This window comes from Nicotiana tabacum, chromosome 9 (genome assembly GCF_000715075.1).
Source record: "Nicotiana tabacum cultivar K326 chromosome 9, ASM71507v2, whole genome shotgun sequence".
Taxonomy (NCBI): Eukaryota; Viridiplantae; Streptophyta; class Magnoliopsida; order Solanales; family Solanaceae; genus Nicotiana; species Nicotiana tabacum.
The window spans coordinates 102,050,575-102,074,700 of record NC_134088.1 but is presented as its reverse complement, the minus strand read 5'-3'; the positions used below and the strand labels follow the sequence as shown (position 1 = coordinate 102,074,700).

Here is a 24,126-nt window from a genome sequence, read left to right as displayed (position 1 = left end):
CATTCGCCACTTGCCGTTCTTCTTTTTCACCATGACTACGTTGGTGACCCATTGGGGATACTTCGACTTCCTGACGGAGCCGTTTTCCAAAACCTATTCCACTTCTTCGCATACTGCATCATTAATTGCGGAGTTGAACTTACGTCTAACTTACCTCACTGGAGGGTAAAGTGGATCGATGTTCAATTTGTGTGTGGCGATTTCTTTTAGGATACCTGGCATATCTGCATGTCTAAAAGCAAACAAGTCCGCGTTATTAGTTAAAAATTTACAAAACTTACCTGGTTCCTAAAGTTTGCAGCTGATGTAAGCTTTTTTGCTGCGGTCATTGCTGTCCAATTGAATTAGGTCAAGGTCCTCTATGGTCGATTCTGTGGCCTCGATCATATCGGGGTCTCTGACGACGTCCTTGCCATTAGCGCATTCCGACCTCGACCCTGTTGATTGCTATGCCTCTTTTTCTTTATCCTTTGTTTGTTGGATGGCCGTACAGTCTAGGGTGATGCGGGTAACATTCCTGGGATGTGCGCTGCTCCCCTCGTATACTGAATATGCCCTATGGAATTGGGTATTTGATGACTTGGTATAAGCTGGGAGGGTATAGCTCTCATGGTGTGTATCCATGGTCTATGGCGTTGTATCCGTGTCCTGGTCCATGATGTGGAATGTAGTCTCCAGAGTGACGTCACCCACCAGGACAAGGAGTGTGATCTCACTAGATGTTCGCTCAACTGCATTGTTAAAGCATGTTATTGTGATGTAGCATGGCACTACCTTGTCTTTGAGTTTCATTTGAGCGAGTACTCGAGTATGGATAATACACGCGCCGCTCCCATTGTCTACCATAATCCATCTTACATTGGTATCTAAAATTCGTAAAGTGATAATGAGAGCATCATAGTGAGGGAAATCCAAACCGTTGTTATCTGATTTATCGAAGATGATACTTTCTTCGAGTTCATCATAGTGTTCATAGGTGATTGACCGTTTGATCTCTTGGGTTGTGGTGAACTTCACGTTGTTGATGGAAGTCTCGTCCCCACCACCGATGATCATGTGGATGGTGCGGGCTGGCGAGGGTGGCTTCGGCAGCCCTTGATATTGTTCGCGCCCCCTGGAAAAGTTGGTCATTCCCCAATCGCTCAGCAATTCTTTGAGGTGTCCTTGTCGCAACATGTTTACGACCTCCTGTCTTAGGGCGATGCAGTCTTTGATTTTGTGTCCTCGCTCTTGATGGAACTCGGAGAGGGCGTCTGATTTTCTAATATTCTGGTCTGACCTCATCTTTTGTGGCCACTTTACCTTTGGTCAAAGCTTCTCCAAGGCGTAGACGATCTCTGTAAGTGACACGCAAAAATTGTTAGCGGATAGTAAAGGGGGCATACCTCTCTCATTCCGGTGAGTCCCTGTTCTTGATCGAGGTGGGCCTTCTTCATGGCGAGATGACGATGCAGCGGTAGTTCTGACATATGGGAGGTGTCATTCCTGATTTGGTCGTGAAGCCACGGGATCTCTTCTGATATCATTTCTCCGATCTTTTCAGGATTCTGCTTGTACTGAGGTCAGTCGATGAGTCGGCCCATTGAGGTCGTCTTCGTCTGCTCGGACTTCGGCATATTATGCATTATGTATTTCGTCCCAAGTTGGTGGGTGATATTTCATTAGCCGACCTAGTAATTTTCTTGTTGACCTTGAACCATTTCTGCTCAACCCGTTTTGAAAAGCAGCTACCGCCATTCCTTATGATACATTGGGCAAAGTCATTCTTACTCGGTTAAAACGGTCGAGGAAGTCCCTCAGTTCTTCTCCCGGGGAATGTTTGATAGCGAAGATATCATTCACTCTTGCCTCAGCCTTCTTGGCCCCAGCATGGGCCGTCACGAACTTATCGGCCATTTCCTTGAAGGTTTCGATGGAACTTGCTGGCAGTTGCGAGTACCAGATTAATGCACCTCCCGTGAGGGTTTCGTCGAATTTCTTTAGCAGAATGGAGGAAACTTGTTTCATGGCGAGGTCATTGCCTTTTACGACGGTGACATAATGGGTCACATGATCCTCGGGGTCGGTTGTGCCATCATATATTTCCAGATAAGGCGGCATTTTAAAGGTCTTTGGTATGGCATGTGGGGCAGCGTTGTCACTGTACGGCTGCTCGACGAACCGACCGGCATATCTCTTCGGGAACAACTTAGGAGCGCCCGATATTTTATCGACCCTTTCTTGATGTTCTCTCATTTAGTCCTGAAGTGCCTTGTTCTCATTTTCCATTTCCTCCATCTTTTTCAGAATGGTTGTGAGGGTGCCGTCGCCTGCATTGTTAACAACATTGTGAGTAATATCTGTCGTCGTGGGCGAAGGGGATTGATCATGTTGCTCTTCCACTGGTGGTGCAGCACTGGTTCTCGCATTTACTGAGGCTGCGTCCTGGACGGGCTTATGGAGGACGCTGGTCAGTTAGCCAGGCTTCAAGGAGCTTCTTAATCGATGGTGGTATCTCCTCTCCCACGGATGTGGAGGCTGTCTTGCCAAGGGATTTTGTGATGCTGCAGTGGGGAGGGGTGATCCACCTCGCCTAGGAGAGGCATTGGGTGTTGTGTCCTCGTTCACTGCTTCTGAGCTTTCGTGGATGATGTTCATGAGGTTGGTTGGGAGGTCAATCATTATTCTCATTCTTTCTTATCTGTTACCTGCCATATTAGATTTATGTGTGCAGGAAAAAAAAGGTTTTTGTTTCTCTTTTTTTTTTGGTAGTAACCAGTGTCGATTGTAGATCTAGAAGAAACTAAAAGACTTAACTAGAAAATTCCCACGGACAACGCCAATTTGTTTGACCAAAAAATGTAACTTCCGGTTAAACTATCAAATTTAGATAATAATGGGTTAAATCTAGTTAAGGATAACAACTTTCGAGGCTAATCTAAAAAATGTGTAGGAGATGGGGACAGATCCCGTGAATGATTGATGACAATAACTGCAAAATACTCTTAAAGCATGAACATTAATGGAGATGTAACTAACAATAAATGGTAATTAAGTAAATAAGGAGAATGATTCACCCAATAATGGATGGATCGGACAAATATTTCTCCTAAGAATGATAAGTGACAGAAAGGTCCAAGATTCGTATGAATAATCCTCGGATCTCGTGGAAAGGTGGGGAGTAATATGAGCAAGAATCTTTATCAAAAGATAATCTTTGTATTTTTGTAAGAGAGAGAGAATCTTCTTCTCAAAAGTGTTCTTATCTCCCGAATATTACATACCCTTCTTCCTTTTTCTTCTTCCTTATATATTCAACAAGTATTCCTAATAAACTCTAATAGTACAAATGTAGGGAATATTCTCTCTAATATCCTACTCTAAAAACTAGCCGTTATTGTCCTTTACGCAATGCTTGATCTCGACCGTAGTTGGCACCTCGGCCATAAATTTTGCTGCCTTCTGGTCGACCTCGACCGACTCTTTCCTTAATGTCATATTAGACCAAATACCCTTAGGGCAGATTTTGGCCCATACAAATATAAGAGTTAATATACTCTGCCAAAAATCTATTTGTGATATCAAGCTTTAAAATGCAAGATCATGCATGCACTTCTTCGTATTTTCTGCAATTCTAGCATAGGTACACATCATGACCAAATAGTCAATTAACTGTCGAAAGCACCAATAAACAAGCAATAAGCGCTTCAAAATCTAAATGTTGGGCCTGTGCTGCAACAAATCTAAATGTTTAGTTAGAGCCGAAACAAATCAGGACATTGGGATAAACAAAAGAAAACCGAAAATAAGGTCAAAAAAAAAAAAAATAGAAGGGGAATTGGACAGCATTACATTAGCTCATGAATAAGCATGTCCGAATGGTGGAATTTTTGCTAGTTCTCTCTTTTTCTATCAGCTATTGAGTAAACGATCATCTTTTTATTTATGTCGATGAACCTCTTAAACCATGATCTAAAGATCATTTTGAGCAAACTAAATATCCTATAATAAAAATATCATACCACGGTCCAAAAGGTTTGTAAGTTGTTGCAAAATCAGACAACAATTTAATATTCTGTGAGCAAATTAAAAACTAATTGAGCAATATTATATCCGAATCTAACGTTTTCCGGAAAGAAATCCCAAGAGCTATATTAGTAGAGTTTTTAAAAATAGGAACAAAATATAAGAGTAAAGATCACTTTTAGCCCGCGGCCGAAACTATTTATATTCTATATATCTCAAAGTTTATCTTCTTGTTATATATTTGGGAATGTGGTTTTATATATATATATATATATATATATATATATATATATATATATATATATATATATATATATATATATATATATTCAGCTATTATTTTGAGATCAGCTGTACAATGTCATTTTTTCAAAATCTAAACAAGGGCGAAGTGCACCAACAGCCACTTTTAAGCCTGCTCTTTAAAATATATCCATAATTGACAATGTATTTAAAGATTAGTCAATTTACCAAAACTTTAAGACTAAGTATCCTGAATTTGAAAATCAGGACTTCGAGTCCTGAATTTTTGAGGTGCTAATTTGAAATTCATAACTAAGTGTCTTGAATTACTGAAGTATTAATTTAAAATTCAAGACATAAGATTCGAACTTCTGGACACAATTTTCGAACTTTAGGACATGATGTCCTAAAGTTTGAATTTTGAGATTTGAACTCTAGGACGTCGTATCCTGAAGTTTGAGCGAAATTGGCTAATTTTTAAATATATTGTAAACTATGGATATATTTTAAACGGTGGGCTTAAAAGTGGCTAACTTGTGTCATTTCCACTCTAAACAACAACCCAAAAAGAAACATTTTCATCAATCAGCCGTCCAAATGAAGGAAAAGAAAGGTCCAAACTCCTCTCGTTAATGGGTACCTCAAACCTTTATTGGACCCAAAGCCCCTTCTCTTAGAGCTCGAGAACTCCTCAGCACAATAGTGCTGGCCCATTGGTAAACAAATACTAGCAGCCCACAAAATCAAACCATCCCTATTCGTGGGAAAATTAAAAAGAGATTTTTTCATTCTTATACACTATATGAAACTTTATTACCAAAAATGTCCATGTTTACTTAATTACCCGGCCTAAACACGTTTTGTCTACAAATTATATACATTTATTTAAACTAGAATCCTTTATGCAGTAGCCTTCCTTTTTTAGACTCTGGATTTTGGGATCGCGTAGGATTCTTCCGAGAATTTTGCGACGCAATCATCGCAATTGAATTAAGCCTGCTATTACGCTGATTTTCTCAGTTTATCATCGTCGAGACTCTGGTTTTCTCTGTCTCCTCTGGTTTCACAACCATAAGCGAAGGTTTTGAAAAATTGCAAACAATTATCTACAATTGTATTGAATTCCGCAACATAATGTCAAAAATAGCTATTATGCTTCATCTAAATGATAATTGGGATAGCTTTGGGAGATACAGAGATTTTAATGTTGACGGAATTGTAGTCAGCGATGATTCAAATTATAGTCAATTGAATTCTGCAATCGCAGAGCATTTAATTATCAATACATCAGAAAAAATTATCGAAATCAAATACATTGTCAACGAACATTGCCCTCCAATAGAAATTCAGAACGATATGGGAGTTCGAGTATACATGAAGACGAAAAAGGAAAACAAAAGCTTAGGAATGTGTCTACTATGTATAACAGTGCGTGATTTCGATTTGGAATGCAATATCTCTAATTCGAACATAATTGCAGGTTTGCTCTGTTATTTCAGTGGTGATATTTTTTTATATTTCATGTGTTCTATAATTTTTCTACAATATAGCTACAAAAATACTACATAACAAGTTTAGTTCAACTGTTATGAATATTGAACTATTGAATTTCACGTGTTCTACAATTTTACTACAAACTATCTACAATGTATGTCTGAACTGTAGTTAGCTTTATTTGAGTGGAGGTTCATCTGGAACACTGAAGTTGATTGATATGCCAACATTTCCAGCGATAGTAGAATATGAAAGTATCATCATAACAGAACATATGCCAAATGTTATTGAAGTAGGCCAAGTCTACAAAGACAAGCAAACAATTGTCAGTGCAATGAAGCACTATTCTGTCATGAACAAGTTCCAATTTAGGGTGAAAAGGTCTAGCGCAAGAAGGTAGAAACAGTTCAATTGTCAACATCATATTATTGTTTAATTTGTAGTTTATTTGTATTTTTTTTGTATAGTTTGGTAATATCATTGTATACAAATTGTATATAATTTGTAGTTTTTTTATATATAAATTATTAAATATAAGATTTTAATGCTTTAACAGCCTATTATTTTGTAGCTACATTTTTCATAACATTCTTTAAATTATTTTTATTTTGTAGTTACTGCCTGGTATGTGTTGGAGACAATTGTACATGGCACTTCAAGTCCACCAGCATAAATTATTCAGCATTGTTCAAGGTTCAAAAATTCAACAGCTTACACACATACGATGTTGTTGATTCAGAAAATGACGCATTATGGAAGTGGTTTTTTGAGCAATTCAAACATGCATATGGTGAAAATTCAAATATGTGTGTTGTTTCGGATCGGAATGAGAGTATCTTGAAGGCAACATCTATTGTTTATACTGGCATGTCACATTATGCTTGCATGTGGCATATTTGGACAAATATAAGGTCAAAGTTCAAAAAGGGTCATCTAAAGTTAAGCGAATTGTACTTTGCCACGGCACGATCATACACGCTTGATGAATTTAATGAAATAATGTCAAAGATTGAAGAGATCGACACACGTGTTAAAGCATACCTATACGATATTGGATATCACATATGGTCTCGGGTACATACTACGGTGAACAGAACGTGGACGATGACATCAAACATTGCAGAGTCATTGAATGCGGTAACAAAAGATGCAAGAGAGCTGCCCATAGTAGAACTATTAGAGTACATGAGGACTCTTCTTGAACGTTGGACTAATGAAATGTTATTGAAAGCAAAGAGTACATTCACATACCTTGGAAAAAAATATAATAAAGAGTTGGAGGACAACAGGACATTATCACAGAAGATGAGAGTAAGCTATATCCAGTAACATCAGATCAATGATTCCATCAAACTAAATATATATTGTTAATTGTATATAAAATATTGTATAATTGTAGTTATTTTGTATATGTTTCTGACAACTTGTTGTATGTTTGTAATAAAATTATAGGTGAGGGCTTCAACAGATCACATCCATACAGTGATAGATGGTGTGAAGCGCTTTATTGTTTGTCTTCAAAACAAGAGATGTAGTTGTGGACAATTCCAGCTTGCTGAACTTCCTTGTGCACATGCTTTGGCGGCTTTGAGGCACAGGAATGAGTCTTATGAAAACTATTGTTCTCCTTATTACACGAGGGAGAGCCTTTTGCATACTTATGAAATATCAATAGACCCGTTGCCTGACGAAAGCAAATGGAATGTGCCACAACATATAGCTGAAGAAGTTGTAATGCCACCTACTAGGAAAAGACAGCCTGGAAGACCTCAAAAAGAAATATACAAACCATATGATGAAGTAAATGCAAAGAAGTACAAAGTTTCATGTGGCAACTGCGGACTAGAAGGGCATAACAAAAGATCTTGTAAGAATACTCCCAAGAGGAAATAAAATTTGATAAAGTCACAAGATTTTTTGATAAATTGTGTTGAGGTGTTCTGGAGAATTATAGTTGAGGTGTAATTGTATTGATAAATTGAATAAAGACTATCTCCTATAATAAAATATTTTCAGCTCTTAATGCAATTGGTTTGTATTTGTTTTGTTTAATTACTGAGTGTATTCATTTCAGCCTTTCATAATTTGATTGGATTATGTATTTTTTGTATGTATAATACATAATTGTAGTTAAGTTATAAAGAAATTATATTCTAACAATAACGATATCAAGTACTAACAACTTTCAACCAAAAAAATAAATAACAGATGTTTCCTATTCTAAGTAGTAGTATCCTGGATAAAATAATAAAATATAGGGTAAAACAATTGTAGTACAAATCTGCTACAAATAAACTTTAACTCACTTGTTCTTAGATAATAATTTATCTACAACTTTACTACAAAATAGCTACAACTAAATAATTTAACTATAATTGTTTTTACAGAAAAGGGCAACTAATTCTTCTTCTGCCGGACTTGTGTTCTCTCGTTCACAGCTGGTGTACTTTTTCTTCTTGCTAATCTGCCAGTCACCTCGCTCTCACTAATTGCACCAGTATCTTACTTCTTCTTAGCATAATCCCCAAGTAGCGCTATATAGCGTCTACGATGTTGATCAATATCAGAAAGGCCTTCCTTTGAAACTGCTAGCTCTCCAATGCTAACATATTCTTCAAATGCAGCCACGTATACACCACAGTCACTACAAAAAAGAAATTAGGGGAAAATATTTAGCATTCATTATAAAATAAAATCTGTTAAATAGATAGAAGGAAAAACAGCTTTTTCATATAGTGATCCCTCTTTTTGCTGGGGTATCTCACCGACCAACCATTGAATGTCAAGAGGGTGAGTAATACCTTTTTCAATGTATGCCTTTGTATTCTTATAGTTGATGTATGGACGCTTGCCATAGAAGCCAGTGCATGACAAGTAGAGGGGGATCATAACAGCAAACTTGTTGACAACAGATACAACAAGGTTATGATTTTTTGAAGAGACCATAGAATCATAAACCATTAGAACCCTATCGGTAATGTCAAACACAACCAACAACCAATGAAATTTCTCCACAATATTTATGGGCATAATCATAAAATTAATTTGATCCCATGTAACATTTGCGAATAACCTGTACCCCAATATGTATTCTGATATGATGTTCGGGGTTTGACAACAGCAAGCTTCTTATCGGCAGGAGCATTGATGTACCTCTGATAAATTTGTTCAATTCTAGTCTTGAACATTCAATTAGTGGTTGTAAACCGTATTTTATTTTTTAAGGACCATACTTTCCTCTTTTTCTCAAATAGTATAAAATAACATCAATGTGATGCATAAAAACATATTTCATTATTTATCAATGCTTCATACAATTTAACTATAATTTTTAAACAAAAAACTACAAAATCTTTAGATGACAAAATACACAGCTAGTCATTAAATTTTGCCAGGGTATGTGTTTACCGTGTCGTTGAGGACTTGCTCGGGATGTGCCAAAGTATAAAATCACTCCTTTTTATCAACGTTCTCCGCTCCAAGATCATACCACGGCTTAAGCCGATTATCTTTTACAGAATAAGTCGTCTTCCTCTTATTTAAACACATAGCAATTACAATAACTATGTAGATTCAAGTGGAAATCCAAAAGATGAATGCACTCAAAAATATGAACAAATTGTATAAACTAACCTCTTTGAAACTGTATCGGTACCAAAGTATAACCACTTATTGAATTCTTCCAACAAGTCAGGATCAACATCTTCGTCAATAACCCCAGTAAATGGATGCTTGATGAGGAAAATTGGAGGTCTAACAGAAGTGCTCCCCCCAGAACTGTAAAAAGGGAGAAATGGAGATCTGGCATTCTTTCCAGGGTGCCTTGTTCTTCCTTGATGCACAGCGGTTATTTCATCTTCATTAATCTCACTGAACTTAACAATATGGGAGAAGATCTCTGGCAGCTCAAAATCATCAAGTGTTATTTCCCTTTTTTCAGATCTGAAGTCATTGTCCGAATCACCTACATTAATGTAGTCGGTTGGTTCACCTTCAAAATTTAAAACAAAAGAATAAGAAGACATGTTGCATCAGCTCTTTATTGAAAATTGAAACTTATATTAAACCTGTTTTTTTCCTACAATTATAATGTAATGTATAATACCACTGAAATCTTCACAGCAATCATCTCCTTGTTGTATAGCGTTCTCTTCTTGAATGGGAGATTGTATTTTTGTCTCCTTCTCCTCATTTTTTTGTTCTCCTAGAATGCTTATTGTAGCTTCCTGTTTTGGAGATTCTACATGCATAGTTTCCTTCTCAGTTACAATAAATATGTATAACTTAATAAAATTGTAGATAATTTATAGTAAACATTAACATCACTGCATATAAATTGTAGTTTAATTGTAGTAAATTTGTTGAAATGTTGTCCTGTAGCTGATATGCAAAATATATTGTGAAATGTGATGATAACATGTACCAAATCATACCTACATTATCTTCATCAAATGTCCCTTCAAATTGGGAAGATAAATCAACACCTACAGGAACATTCTCCTTAATTTCTATGTCATTCACGTGCCATGTATCTAAGAAAACCATTGGAAATATAATGCAAATTAGTTGCTGGTAATTTAGGCAATATGTAGATATATTGTAGACATAATGTAGATATGTAAATATATGTAGATATATTGTAGATATATTGTAGATATAATAAAGAATTCTGTAGATGCACGCTTTACTGCTGCTAGCATGCACTATTTAGCACTACTGCTCGAAAAGTGTTGATTGTTCTTTTCTTTGGAGTGTTCATCATTTTTTGTAGAACTGCCAGTAAACTACAGGCATTTAATTTGTTAGGTTATATACTTTACGAATGATAATATAAACTTAGACATGGTAAAAAATATTATCTAAAATGAATATATTTCAAATGAAACCTTAGCATCAATGTTATCCTTTTGACTGTTTATCGCCTGTAAAACAGCCTTGATTGAATCATTGAGTAGCAGTCGAATGCTACGTAGTTCTTCAAAAACCTCTTTCTTGAAAGTTCCAAGATCTGAACCAACCTAAATATTAAAATAGAAAGAGTTAACGAAATAATTTGCATAACATAAATTAAAGAAACCATCTAGGATTATGTATATATATTACCTTGTCAACATCTTTTCTTAATTTTTTTATTTGTTTCACAATATCTTTCTTGTCATCTATTCCAATTGCCTGCTTATGTCCGGATGGATATGGAGCATCTATCGGATGCTCGGACTTTGTTTCAACTTCTTCAAGGATGTATTCAACTTTATCTGGCAAATTCATTCTTGAAAGCTCTTCTGGTGCTTCAATTATATTGGTGAACTGAGTGGAAAAAAAAAGAAAAGAAATGTGAGTGACTTAGACATAATATGTATAAAATGTGTAGATAATTTGTATTAGATTGTTTACGCAGAAGTGAAAACCATTTACCTTGATCCATGATGGTTTGATCATTCTATCTTTAATTGCAAATAACCATATCTTGTCCTTACTAGTTGACCAGCTAAGTATGCGAGGGATCGAATTAGCAACCCTTGTAGCTATATCAGTGTTGACGGTAGAGCAACACTCATACAACTATATTTGCATAGCTAGTGCAAAGCCTCGAATAACATAAAAATGAACATAAGGGTTGAGCTTGTGCCTAACGGACTGAAGCAATTGTGTATAAGATTCACTACCCCATGCGTATTTCGCATACTGCCCTGACTCCACCAAATAGAACCTAAAATGGTCTATCAAACCTACATTATCTTTGTCTGAAGGACAGAGGAAGAACTCTATGAGATAGAAAATACACAGCTTGACTGCATCCTCATCGTTCACCCAACTACGGCTGGTTACAATTTGTTTTAAGTATGACTTCTCAACTTTTTTCTTGTTTGGAAAATAGCTTCTCATTATTTTACTGTCATACTTAGGTGTATAACCAAATTCTTGTTTGGAAAATAGCTTCTCATTATTTTGAACCTTCTTTTTTTTTTTAAGGTTTAACATTAGGAGACACTCTAATTGTTTTTGCAACTTTCATGATAGCTTCTTCTTCGATGAAATCATCATCGGAAGCAATTTCTTTGCCTTTCCGTTTTGCAGATATAACGGGTATCGAGGATTCACCAATATTCATATCATGCTTTTGTTTTGTAAGAGCTTCTGCCCTAGCTTCACGAGGGGAAAGCCTGGGCTTGGTCTCTTCTTTTGCATGTGCTGATTTTGAAACTTTTTTGGGTGAATTCTCTGAGAAAACACCTAAATCAAATGTAGGAATATCACCTACTTTAGCTTTTTTAGGGCTGATCTTCGAAACTGTTTTATTCATTGAAAATTAAACAAGTAACATGCGTTAATGGAGGTGTGTGGTAGAGTATTTAGAGCTTGAATCTATAAAAATGGAGAGGAAATTTTGAAGAAGAGTGAAAAAATGTACACTGATTTTTGAAGATGAGTGGAAATAGGCGTTAATGGAGGGATACTGAAGTTTGTGGAGAGAGAAACGTGGGTGAGTGCAAGATATGTGGGGAGGGGAGGTTGTGGAGAGAGAAACGTGGGGGGAGTGGAAGATACGTTAGAGTGATTTTAGGACACTAATTATTATCATTAAATGCCTAAAAATGTACATAATTTATAATTCGGTATATAATATGTAATTATATTAAAACTTGAGTAGGAAGGATAATAAAGATTTAAATAGTGTATAGGAATGTAAAAATTCCAATTATAAATAGTCGCTTTTAAGCTTGCTATTATTAGTCGGTTATGTAAAACATTATTACTTCCTCCATTTTAAAAAGAATGAATGTATGTGAATGTGCACAGAATTAAAGAAAGAAATAAAGAAAGAAAAAGACTTTTCAAACTTATGATCTAAAACAATAACAACAACAACATACTCATTGTAATCCCATAAGTGGGATCTGGGAAGGATGTGGTGTAGGCAGACCTTACATCTACATTGTGTGAGGCAGAGAGGTTATTTCCCATAAATTATAGGCTCAAGAAAAGCATTCTAAAAATAGATTAGAAAAATACAAAAAAGAAAAGCTAAGATGAAAATACTAGGGAAAAAAAGTATTGACAACAAAAATAGTAAAGATAACCAAAGTAAAAGAAATAATAGTAGTACGAAAATTGAAGAATAAGATAATAATAGTAATAATAATAATAGTAGTAGTAGCAGTAGTAGTAGCAGCAGTAGTAGTAGTAGTAGCAACAGTAGCAGCAGCAGCAGTAGTAGTAGTAATAGTGGTGGTAGTAGTAGTGTTAGTAGTAGTAGTAGTAGTAGTGGTAGTAGTAGTCGTAGTGGTGGTAGTGACGGTAGTGGTGGTAGTAGTGGTAGTAGTAGTGGTGGTAGTGGTAGCAGTAGCAGCAGTAGTAGTATTAGTAGTGGTTGTAGTAGTGGTTGTAGTAGTAGTAGTAGCAACAATAGTAGTAGTAGTAGTAGTGGTGGTGGTAGTAGTAGTAGTAGTAGTAGTAATGGTAGTGATAGTTGTAGTGGTAGTGGTGGTGGTGGTGGTAGTAGTAGTAGTGGTAGTAGTAGTAGTAGTGGTAGTAGTAGTAGTAGTAGTAGTAGTAGTAGTAGTAGTAGTAGTAGTAGTAGTAGTAGTAGTAGTAGTAGTAGTAGTAGTAGTAGCAGTAGCAGTAGCAGTAGCAGTAGCAGCAGCAGCAGCAGCAGCAGCAGCAGCAGCAGCAGCACTAGCAATAGCAGCAGTAGCAGTAGCAGTAGTGGTAGTGATAGTAGTAGTGGTAGTAGTAGTAGTGGTAGTAGTAGTAATAGTAGTAGTAGTGGTAGTAGTAGTGATAGTAGTAGTGGTGATAGTGGTGGTGGTAGTAGCAGTAGTAGTAGTAGTAGTAGTAGTAGTAGCAGCAGCAGCAGCAGTAGCAGCAGTAGTAGCAGTAGCAGTAGTAGCAGTAGCAGTAGCAGTAGCAGTAGCAGTAGTAGTAGTAGCAGTAGCAGTAGCAGTAGCAGTAGAAATAAGTCACAACCCCAAATTCCCTATGTATGAGGTCGTGATGGCACCTAGTCTCTAACACTAGGTAAGCCTATCAATGCGGAACCAAATTCCCTCCGTATGAGATTGTGATGGCACCTAATCTCTAAGACTAGGTAAGCCTATCAATGCGGAATAATAATAATAGATATCTGAAATAAATAAACTACAATTCAAATAATTACAACTCCCAAAACCCAGTAGAAATAAGTCACAAACTTCTAAATATTTATTCTTTATGTCTCTATACATCAGACTCTAAAGCAAATAAGGAAGACAACATAGTAAGATAGAAGGAGACTCCGGAGTTTGCGGACGCTGGCAGATATACCTCGAAGTCTCCGTGCACAGGTAACTCACTGATGTTTGGGCTGGTAAGATGTACCTGGATCTGCATAAAAAGATGTCCAAAAATGTAGTATGAGTACACTACAGCGATACCCAGTAAGTGCCAAGCCTAACCTCGGTAGAGTAGTGACGACGTCAAGTCATGCCCTACTAAAAAATAGATAATGACATGAAAAATGTTTAAACAATTTAATAAGATAAAATGACTATGGAAATGAATCAAATAGTATGTCACATTTAATGACACCAAATAATTTCAAATAATATCTCGTGAAATCAAAACAGAATTCCTTTCAACTTTATGAAAATCACAACAATTAATCGAAGGCAACTATGGCCATAAATCAATATCAACAAGGGCACTACTGAGGTACCGCCTCGTAGTCCCAAATCATAAATAAATTCACAATATCTCATTTCCTTATATCACCGCGGGAGCCTTCACAATTTATTTTAAAGAAAATATTTTTTCCGAAATAGCATCCCGCGTTTTAGCCATCCTTATCACACCGCATGACTTATAGTAGTTTGCCCTACTAGCCACGCATATCAAGCCACCCTTATCTCACCGCATGCATTTCAACACCCAAATCTTATACCACCGCATGCGTATCAATATCACAATATATTACAATTTGCACCTCAAGTGCCCAAATAATTCAACTTGCCAAAATAATTCAACAACAATATATTCCACAATAAAGAGCTCACGGCTCATGCCAAATAAATCAACAATAATATTTTTCCACAAATAAGAGCTCACGGCTCCATCACAATGAGTACGAAAATCTTACAAAAATATTTAAGAATAAATAATTCAACAAAATAATATTTCAAAATCTTTAATATGTTACTTAAATACCAAATTTAAAAATGTCAAATATTTCGTATTAATAATATTTAATTTAAAGAAAATTAACCTTCAAATAATGCACGGAATAAGAGAAACCAAGTTCCAACTAAACAGGTAACAATTAGCAGGAAAAGGTCAAGCAATTTAAATTATAAATATTTAAAATCAATGATGAAGAATATAACAAAGTAAAATTATTTAATTGATATGCAACAGCGATCTACACAATTTAAAAACATAATCTTTCACATTTAGTCCATGTACATACTCGTCACCTCATGTACACGACTTTCAACACATTTCAATTTATCACTTCAATACCAATCCTAGGGAAAATTTCCCCCACACAAGGCTAGACAAGTCACTTACCTCGACTTGCTCCAACTTAACCAAGTAGTATGCCTTTTCCTCGATTTTTCGACTCTGATCGACTCAAATCTAGTCATAATTAATTCGATACAGTCAACAAAAATTATATAATCAATTTCATAAGAAAATACTATATTTTTCATTTAAAATCCGAAATTAACTCAAAATTTGCACGTGGGGCCCACGTCTCGCAATCCGACGAAAGTTACGAAATATGAACGCCCATTCAACCACGGGTATAACCATACCAAACTAACTAAATTCCAACAACAATTCGACCCTCAAATCCTGAAATCTATCCAAGAGGGTTTTCAAAATTTTCCAACTTAAATCACCAATTAATTGTTAAAAACAATGATGGATTCGGGTAATCTAACCAAGATTGAGTTAAGAACACTTACCTCGATGTTTTCTCTGAACATCTCCCAAAAATCGCCTCAATCCGAGCTCCAAATCGTTAAAAATGTAAAATGGGACGAAGTCCCAATTTCAGAACTTAAACTATCTGCCCAGGCTTTTACTCTTCGCGATCGCGAACATCCACACACGATCGCGAAGCACAAATTTTCACTGCCCAAATTAACTCTACACGATCGCAGATATCCCATGCAATCGCAAAGCACAGAGTTCCCAGCTCTACGTGATCGCAGCCCTCTTCACGCGATCGCATAGAGCAAACGCGTGACCTCCACTTCTGCTCCGTTACTCTACGCGAATGCAACCGTCTTCACGCGTTCGCGAGTCACAAAATCTCAAAGCTACGCGATCGCATCCCGCTTCACGCGATCGCGAAGCACAAAACTCAGCAGCCCTCAATTAACCATACGCAATTGCAAATAATGCCACGCGATCGCAATACACAAACTGGCCCAACCTACGCGATCACGGACTAGCCCACGCGATCGCATAGCACAAAATTCCAGCTGCCCAATTACTACGCGATCGTATACCTTCTCACGCGATCGTGTAGAAGGGAACCAGAACCTGCAGAAACCAGAACTTGAGCTATCAAGACAAGTCCAAAAATGATCCGTTAAGCATCCGAAACTCACCCGAGTCCCTCGGGACCTCAACCAAATATACCAACAAGCCCTAATACATTAGACGAACTTAGTAGAGTTCTCAAATCACATTCAACAATACTAAAAACACGAATCACACATAGATTCATGCCTAATAAACTTTGAAACTTTTAATTTCTACAAACGACACCGGAACCTATCAAATCAAGTCCGATTGACCTCAAATTTTGCAAGCAAGTCATAAATGACATAACGGAGCTATAAAAATTTTCGGAACTGGATTCCAACCCCGATATCAAAAAGTCAACTCCCCGGTCAAATTTCCAAGCTTAAATTCCTATTTTAGCCATTTCAAGCCTAATTTAACTACGGACTTCCAAATAAAATTTCAAACACGCTCCTAAGTCTAAAATCACCATACAGAGCTATTGGAATCACCAAAATTCCATTCCGGGGTCTTTCTCAAAAATGTTGACCAAAGTCAAACTTAATATTTTAAGGCCAACTTAAGGAACCAAGTATTCCGATTTCAAACCGAACACTTTCAAATCCCGAACCAACCATCCCCATAAGTCATAAATTAATAAAAGCACATATGGAGAGTTTTATTTAGGGGAACGGGGTTCTAAAAGTCAAAATGACCGGTTGGGTCATTACATTCTCCTCCTCTTAAACAAATATTCGTTCTGAAACGGGTTTAGAATTATACCTGGAGTGGTGTAAATATGAGGATAACAGCTGCGCATATCGTGCTCAGTCTCCCAAGTCGCCTCTCGACCGGATGACCCCTCCACCGAAACTTCTCGGAAGCAATGTTCTTTGACCTCAGCTTTCGAACCTGCCTGTCCAAAATAGCCACTGGTTCCTCAATATAAGATAGATCCTTGTCCAACTGAATTGAACTGAAGTCTAACACATGAGACGGATCGTCGTGATACTTCCGGAGCATAGAAACATGGAATACCGGATGAACTGTAGAGAGACTAAGTGGTAGTGCAAGTCTGTAAGCCACCTCTCCAACTCTTTCAAGAATCTCAAAAGGCCCAATATACCTAGGGCTCAACTTGCCCTTCTTCTCGAACCTCATCATACCTTTCATAGGCGAAACCCAGAGAAAGACTCGCTCACCAACCATGAATGTAACATCACGAACCTTCCGATCTCCATAGCTATTTTGTCTAGATTGGGATGTATGAAGTCGATCCTGAATCAATTTAACCTTTTCCAAGGCATCCTGAACCAAGTCTTTACTTAATAGTCTAGTTTCACCCGGTTCAAACCAACCAACTGGAGACTGGCACCGCCTACCATATAAGGCCTCATACGGCGCCATCTGAATGCTCGACTGATAACTGTTGTTGTAAGCAAACTCCGTAAGTGGTAAGAACTGATCCCAAGCACCCCCAAAATCTATCACACATGCACGAAGAATATCCTCCAGTATCTGAATAGTGCGTTCGGACTGCCAGTCTGTTTGAGGGTGAAATGATGTACTCAACTCCACACGAGTACCCAACTTTCGCTGTACAGCCCTCCAAAACTATGAGTTAAACTGTGTACCCCGATCAGAGATGATATATACCGGTACGCCGTGAAGTCTGACAATCTCGCGAATATAGATTCGAGCCAACTGCTCGGAAGAGTAGGTAGTCATCACAGGAACGAAATGAGCTGACTTGGTCAACCTATCCACAATCACCCAAACTGCATCGAACTTCCTCTGAGTCTGTGGGAGCCCAACAATGAAATCCATAGTGATCCGCTCCCATTTCCATTCTGGAATCTCTAACTTCTGAATTCGTATGATGTTTTAGGACTTGTTGGTATATTTGGTTGAGGTCCCAAGGGCCTCGAGTCGGTTTCAGATGGTTAACGGATCAAAAATTAAACTAGAACAGTTGCTGCAATTTCCTTCTGTTGGAAATTACTTCTGCCCAAATGTAAGCCCAGATCGAGCTCAGGGTCGAGGGCCACGATCGAAGGCATGATCGAGCCCAAGGTCGAGGGTCACGGTCGAAGGCCGGGTTTTGAGCCAATTTCGGGTTTTGGTTTAATTTTGAAGCTTTTCTTATGGAATTCATTCCATTAGCATATATTGATGGTATTATACTGATTGTGAATAGATTTGGAGCATTTGGAGGCTGAGTCCAAAGGCAAGAGCATTGCGGGGAAGAGACTTGACCGGTTTGAGGTAAGTAACGATTGTAAATCTAGTCCTGAGGGTATGAAACCCCGGATTTTGTATCATTCTACTATTTTTAGTGACGCACATGCTAGGTGACGGACGTGTGGGCGTGCACTGTTGGGGATTTCTAACTTGGTCCATCCCGTAGCAAATGTAAAGTTGCATACTTTGTTGAAACCATATGATACTTACATGTTTTAGAAAGAATTTCTGTAAATTGGGCTGAATGCCATGCAATCCACCCAGTCACTGATGCTCATATTTCACCTGTTGAAAATTTAGACACCGAGCTACATACTCCACTATGTCTTTCTTTATCCGCCTCCACCAATAGTGTTGTCTCAAGTCCTGATACATCTTTGCAGCACCCGAATGAATGGAGTACCGCGAACTATGAGCCTCTTGGAGAATCAACTCACGTAAACCATCTACATTAGGCACACATAGCATGCCCTGCATCCATAATACACTGTCATCTCTAATAGTGACATCCTTGGCATCACCGTGCTGAATTGTATCCTTAAGGACAAGTAGATGGGGGCCATCGTACCGACGCTCTCTGATACGATCATAAAGAGAAGACTGAGAAACCACACAAGCCAAAATTCGGCTCGGCTCAGAAATATAAAACCTGACAAACTTGTTGGCCAAGGCCTGAACATCCAAGGCTAAAGGCCTCTCTGCTACTGGTAGATATGCTAAGCTGTCCAAACTCTCCGCCTTAAGACTCAAGGCATCGGCCACTACATTGGCCTTCCCAGGATGATAGAGAATGGTGATATCATAATCCTTAAGCAACTCTAACCATCTCCGCTGTCGCAAATTAAGATCCTTCTGTTTAAAAAGATGTTGTAGAATCCGGTGATCGGTGTAGACCTCACAGTGGACACCGTATAAGTAATTCCACCAAATCTTCAAGGCATGAACAATAGCTACTAACTCAAGGTCATGTACCGGATAATTCTTCTTATGTACCTTTAACTGTCTGGACGCGTAGGCAATCACCTTATCTTCTTGCATCAACACTGCGCCGAGACCAATACGCGACGCGTCATAATACACAGTATAAGACCCTGAACCTGTAGGTAATACTAATACTAGGGCTGTAGTTAAAGTTGTCTTGAGTTTTTAGAAGCTCTCCTCACATTCCTCGGTCCACCTGAACGGAGCACCCTCCTGGGTCAATTTGGTCATAGATGCAGCAATAGAAGAGAAACCTTCTACAAATCGGCGATAATAACCTGCCAAATCAAGAAAACTCTGGATCTCCGTAGCTGAGGATGGTCTAGATCAACTCTGCACTGCCTCAATCTTCTTCGGATCTACCTTGATCCCCTCGCACGAAACTATATGACCCAAAAATCCCACTGAAATAAGCCAGAATTCACACTTTGAAAATTTTGCATATAACTTCTTTTCTCTCAAAGTCTGAAGCACAGTCCTCAGATGTTGTTCATGATCTTCCCGACTCTAGGAATACACTAGAACGTCGTCAATAAACACAATGATGAAAGAATCAAGATAGGGTTGAAATACACTATTTATTAAGTGCATAAATGTTACTGGGGCATTGGTCAGCCCAAAAGATATTACAAGGAACTCGTAATGACCGTACCGAGTCCTGAAAGAAGTCTTCGGGATATCTGGCTCCCAAATCTTCAACTGATGATAGCCTAAACGCAAGTCGATCTTAGAAAATACTCTGGCACCCTGAAGCTGATCAAATAGGTCATCAATACGTGACAATGGATACTTGTTCTTTACTGTAACCTTGTTCAGCTAGCGGTAATCAATAAACATCCGCATAGAACCATCCTTCTTCTTTAAAAATAAGATAGGAGCACCCCAAGGCGATACACTGGGCCGAATGAACCCCTTATCAAGCAACTCATGTAACTGTCCTTTTAATTCTTTCAACTCTGTTGGGGCCATACAATATGGTGGAATAGAAATGGGCTGAATGCCCGGTAACAAATCAATGCCAAAGTCAATATCCCTATCGGGTGGCATACCCGAAAGATATGTTGGAAATACATCAGGAAAATCCCTTACTATAGGAACTGACTCCACGGTGGGAGTATCAACACTAACATCCCTCACATAGGCCAGATACGCATCACACCCCTTCTCAACCATTCGTTGAGCTTTAAGAAATGAAACAACCCTGCTAGGAACAGGATCCGAGGTACCTCTCCACTCTAGCCGCGGTAGACCTAGCATAGCCAACGTCACCATCTTGGTGTAATAATCAAGAATAGCATGATAGGGCGACAACCAGTCCATGCCCAAAATAATATCGAAATCCACCATACTGAGCAATAATAAATCAGCTCTGGTCTCAAAACCACTGATAACAATTAAACACGACTGATACACGTGGTCCACAATAATAGATTCACCCATGGGTGTAGATACATAAACACAGGAACTCAAGGAATCACGTGATACACCCAAATACGGGGCAAAATAAGATGACACATAAGAATAAGTGGAGCCTAGATCAAATAAGACTGATGCATCTCTATGACAGACCGAAATAATACTTGTGATAACAGAATCGGATGTAACGGCCTCTGTCATAGTAAGAAGGGCATAATATCTTGCATGGCCTCCCCCTCTAGGGTGACCTCTATCTGCCCGACTCCACCTCTAGCTGGCTGTGCAGGTGGAGTGGAAACTGGTGCAGTAATCATGGCCTGAGAAGCCTGAGGTCCCTGTGGAATAGGTGGGGCCTGAGAGATATGTGGAGGTGCACCCCTCCTAAATCTGGGGCAATCTCTCATAATATGACGAGTGTCACCACACTCAAAACAAGCCCTCGGAGGAAGTGGCTGTTGGGACTGGCTCGGGCCTGATCGACTAGACTGCCCACTGAAAGCACCCCGTACAGGAGGCACAGTAGACACTTGCGATGCATAATGGAACCTGAGGTCTGGGAGTAACCGGAATACCACTGGAAGCTGGAAGTGTTGAATGAATAGGACGGCTCACATAACCTCTACCATGACGGGCTGTAACTGGGGTACGAGAATTATTATATGTGTTAGAATCTCAAGGTCTCTTCTCTTCCCTCTCTCGAGTCTGCATACCTTCCAATCTCCTAGCAATTGACACCACCTGTTAGTATGTGATGTCCATCTCTAGCTCTCGGGCCATACTGAATCTGATACTAGGGTGGAGACCCTCAATATATCTATGAACCCGCTCTCGAACAGTAGCAACTAAGGCTGGTACATGCCTAGTCAACTGACTAAATCAGACCGCAAACTCTGACACGGTCATAGAACCCTGGCGCAGCTGCTCAAACTCTGCAGGCCATGCATCTCTAAGAATCTGAGGAACATACTCCATTAAGAACATATTTGAAAATTGAGCCCAAGTGAGTGAAGATGCCTCATCGGGACTATCCAACTCATATGCCCTCCACCACTGGTAGGCTGCTCCTCTAAACTGGAATGCCGTAAAAAAAAACCACTGGAATCCACAATCCCCATAGTACGAAGGATATGGTGGCATTCCTCCAGAAAACCCTGAGCATCCTCTGAAGCTAAACTGCTGAAAGTGGGAGGGTGGTACTTCTTATACCTCTCGAGCCTGAGCTGCTCCCCCTCTGAAACTGTTGTCCTAATCTCAGGCCGAACTGGGACAACTGGCTGCACTGGTATAACCTCTGGGGCATGGTCAACTTGGGCCCATGGTTCTGGAGTACGGGCAGCGGGAGTCTGTGCTCCTCCCCCGGCCTGAGATGTGGCAGGAGCAAGTGGAATTAACCCTGCCTGAGATAGAGTGCCAAACATGCTCAAAACTGGGAAAGAGTCTCTTGAAGTGCAAGAGTAGTAACAGGCGTCTCAAGTGCCTGCTCTTCAACTGGAGCTACTAGTGGCTCTGGTGCAGCAGCTCGTGCAAGTGCTCTGACTGCACCACGTGGTCTTCCTCGGCCTCTGGCTCGATCTCTGCCCCGACCCCGGCCTATTGCAACTCCAACAGGGGGCGCGGGTGTCTGATCATCAGATCCAGTTGTGCGTGTCCTCACCATCTGTGAGAGAATAGAAAGATAATGGTTTAGAATTTCGAATTCAACAATTGCGCACGATAAGGAATCAAAGAAGTGAATATTTTCCTAACAGTTCCTCAGCCTCCTGAAGATAAGTACAGACGTCTCCGTACCGATCCGCAAGACTCTATTAAAACTGTTTGCGACTCATAACACCTATGAACCTAGTGCTCTGATACCAACTTGTCACAACCCCAAATTCCCTCCCTAGGAGGTGGTTATGGCACCTAATCTCTAAGACTAGGTAAGCCTATCAATGCAGAATAATAATAGATATCTGAAATAAATAAACTATAATTCAAATAATTACAACTCCCAAAACCCGGTAGAAATAAGTCACAAGCTTCTAAGAATTTATTCTCTATGTCTCTATACATCAGAGTCTAAAGCAAATAAGGAAGACAGCATAGTAAGATAGAAGGGGACTCCAGAGTCTGCGGACGTTGGTAGATATACCTCGAAGTCTCCGTGCACAGGTAACTCACTGATGTTTGGGCTGGTAAGATGTACCTGGATCTGCACAAAAAGATGTGCAGAAGCGTAGTATGAGTACACCACAGCGGTACCCAGTACGTGCCAAGCCTAACCTCGGTAGAGTAGTGACGAGGTCAGGTCAGGTCCTACTGAAAAATAAATAATGGCATGGTAAAATGTTTAACAATATAATAAAATAAAATGACAATGGAAATGAATCAACTAGTATGTCACAATTTAATTACACCAAATAATGGTAATTAATACCTCGTGAAAACAAAATAAAATTCTTTTCAACTTGCAAGAAAATCACAACAATAATCAAAGGCAACTGCGGCCATAAAACAATATCAACAAGGGAACTCCAGAGGTACTGCCTCGTAGTCCCAAATCATAAATAAATTCACAATATCTCATTTTCTTATATCACCGCGGGAGCCTTCACAATTTATTTTAAAGAAATCATTTTTTCCGAAATAGCACCTCGCGTTTTAGCCATCCTTATCACACCGCATGACTTCTCATAGTTTTCCCTACTAGCCACGCGTATCCAGCCACCCTTATCTCACCACTTGCGTTTCAACACTCAAACCTTATACCACCGCATGCGTATCAATATCACAATATATCACAATTTGCACCTCAAGTATCCAAATAATTCAACTTGCCAAAATAATTCAACAACAATATATTCCATAATAAAAATGTCACGGCTCATGCCAAATAAATCAACAATAATATTTTTCCACAAATAAAAGCTCACAGCTCCATCACAATGAGTACGAAAATCTTACAAAAATATTCAGAATTAAATAATTCAACAAAATAATATTTCAAAATCTTTAATATGTTACTTAAATACCAAATTTAAAAATGTCAAATACTTCGTATTAATAATATTTAATTTAAATAAAATCAACCTTTCAATAATGCATGGAATAAAAGAAACCAAGTTCCAACTAAACAGGTAACAATTAGCAGGAAAAGGTCAAGCAATTTAAATTATAAACATTTAAAATCAATGATGAAGAATATAACAAGGTAAAATTATTTAATTGATATGCAACAGCGATCTACACAATTTAAAGATATAATCTTTCACATTT

At 38.6% G+C, this 24,126-nt stretch overlaps 1 protein-coding gene across 1 annotated transcript; it reads right to left on the bottom strand.

Moving 5' to 3' along the window:
- Positions 1-627: 627 nt before the first annotated feature.
- On the bottom strand, positions 628-1,284 carry LOC142164062 (uncharacterized). The gene has a single exon (XM_075221229.1). It carries the CDS (start codon positions 1,282-1,284, stop codon positions 628-630), a length of 657 nt encoding a protein of 218 aa, XP_075077330.1.
- Between the last annotated feature and the right edge of the window lie 22,842 nt (positions 1,285-24,126).

Coding starts and splice junctions, on each gene's coding strand:
- LOC142164062 (XM_075221229.1), bottom strand. CDS start 1,284: ATGAGGTCAGACCAGAATATTAGAAAATCAGACGCCCTCTCCGAGTTC.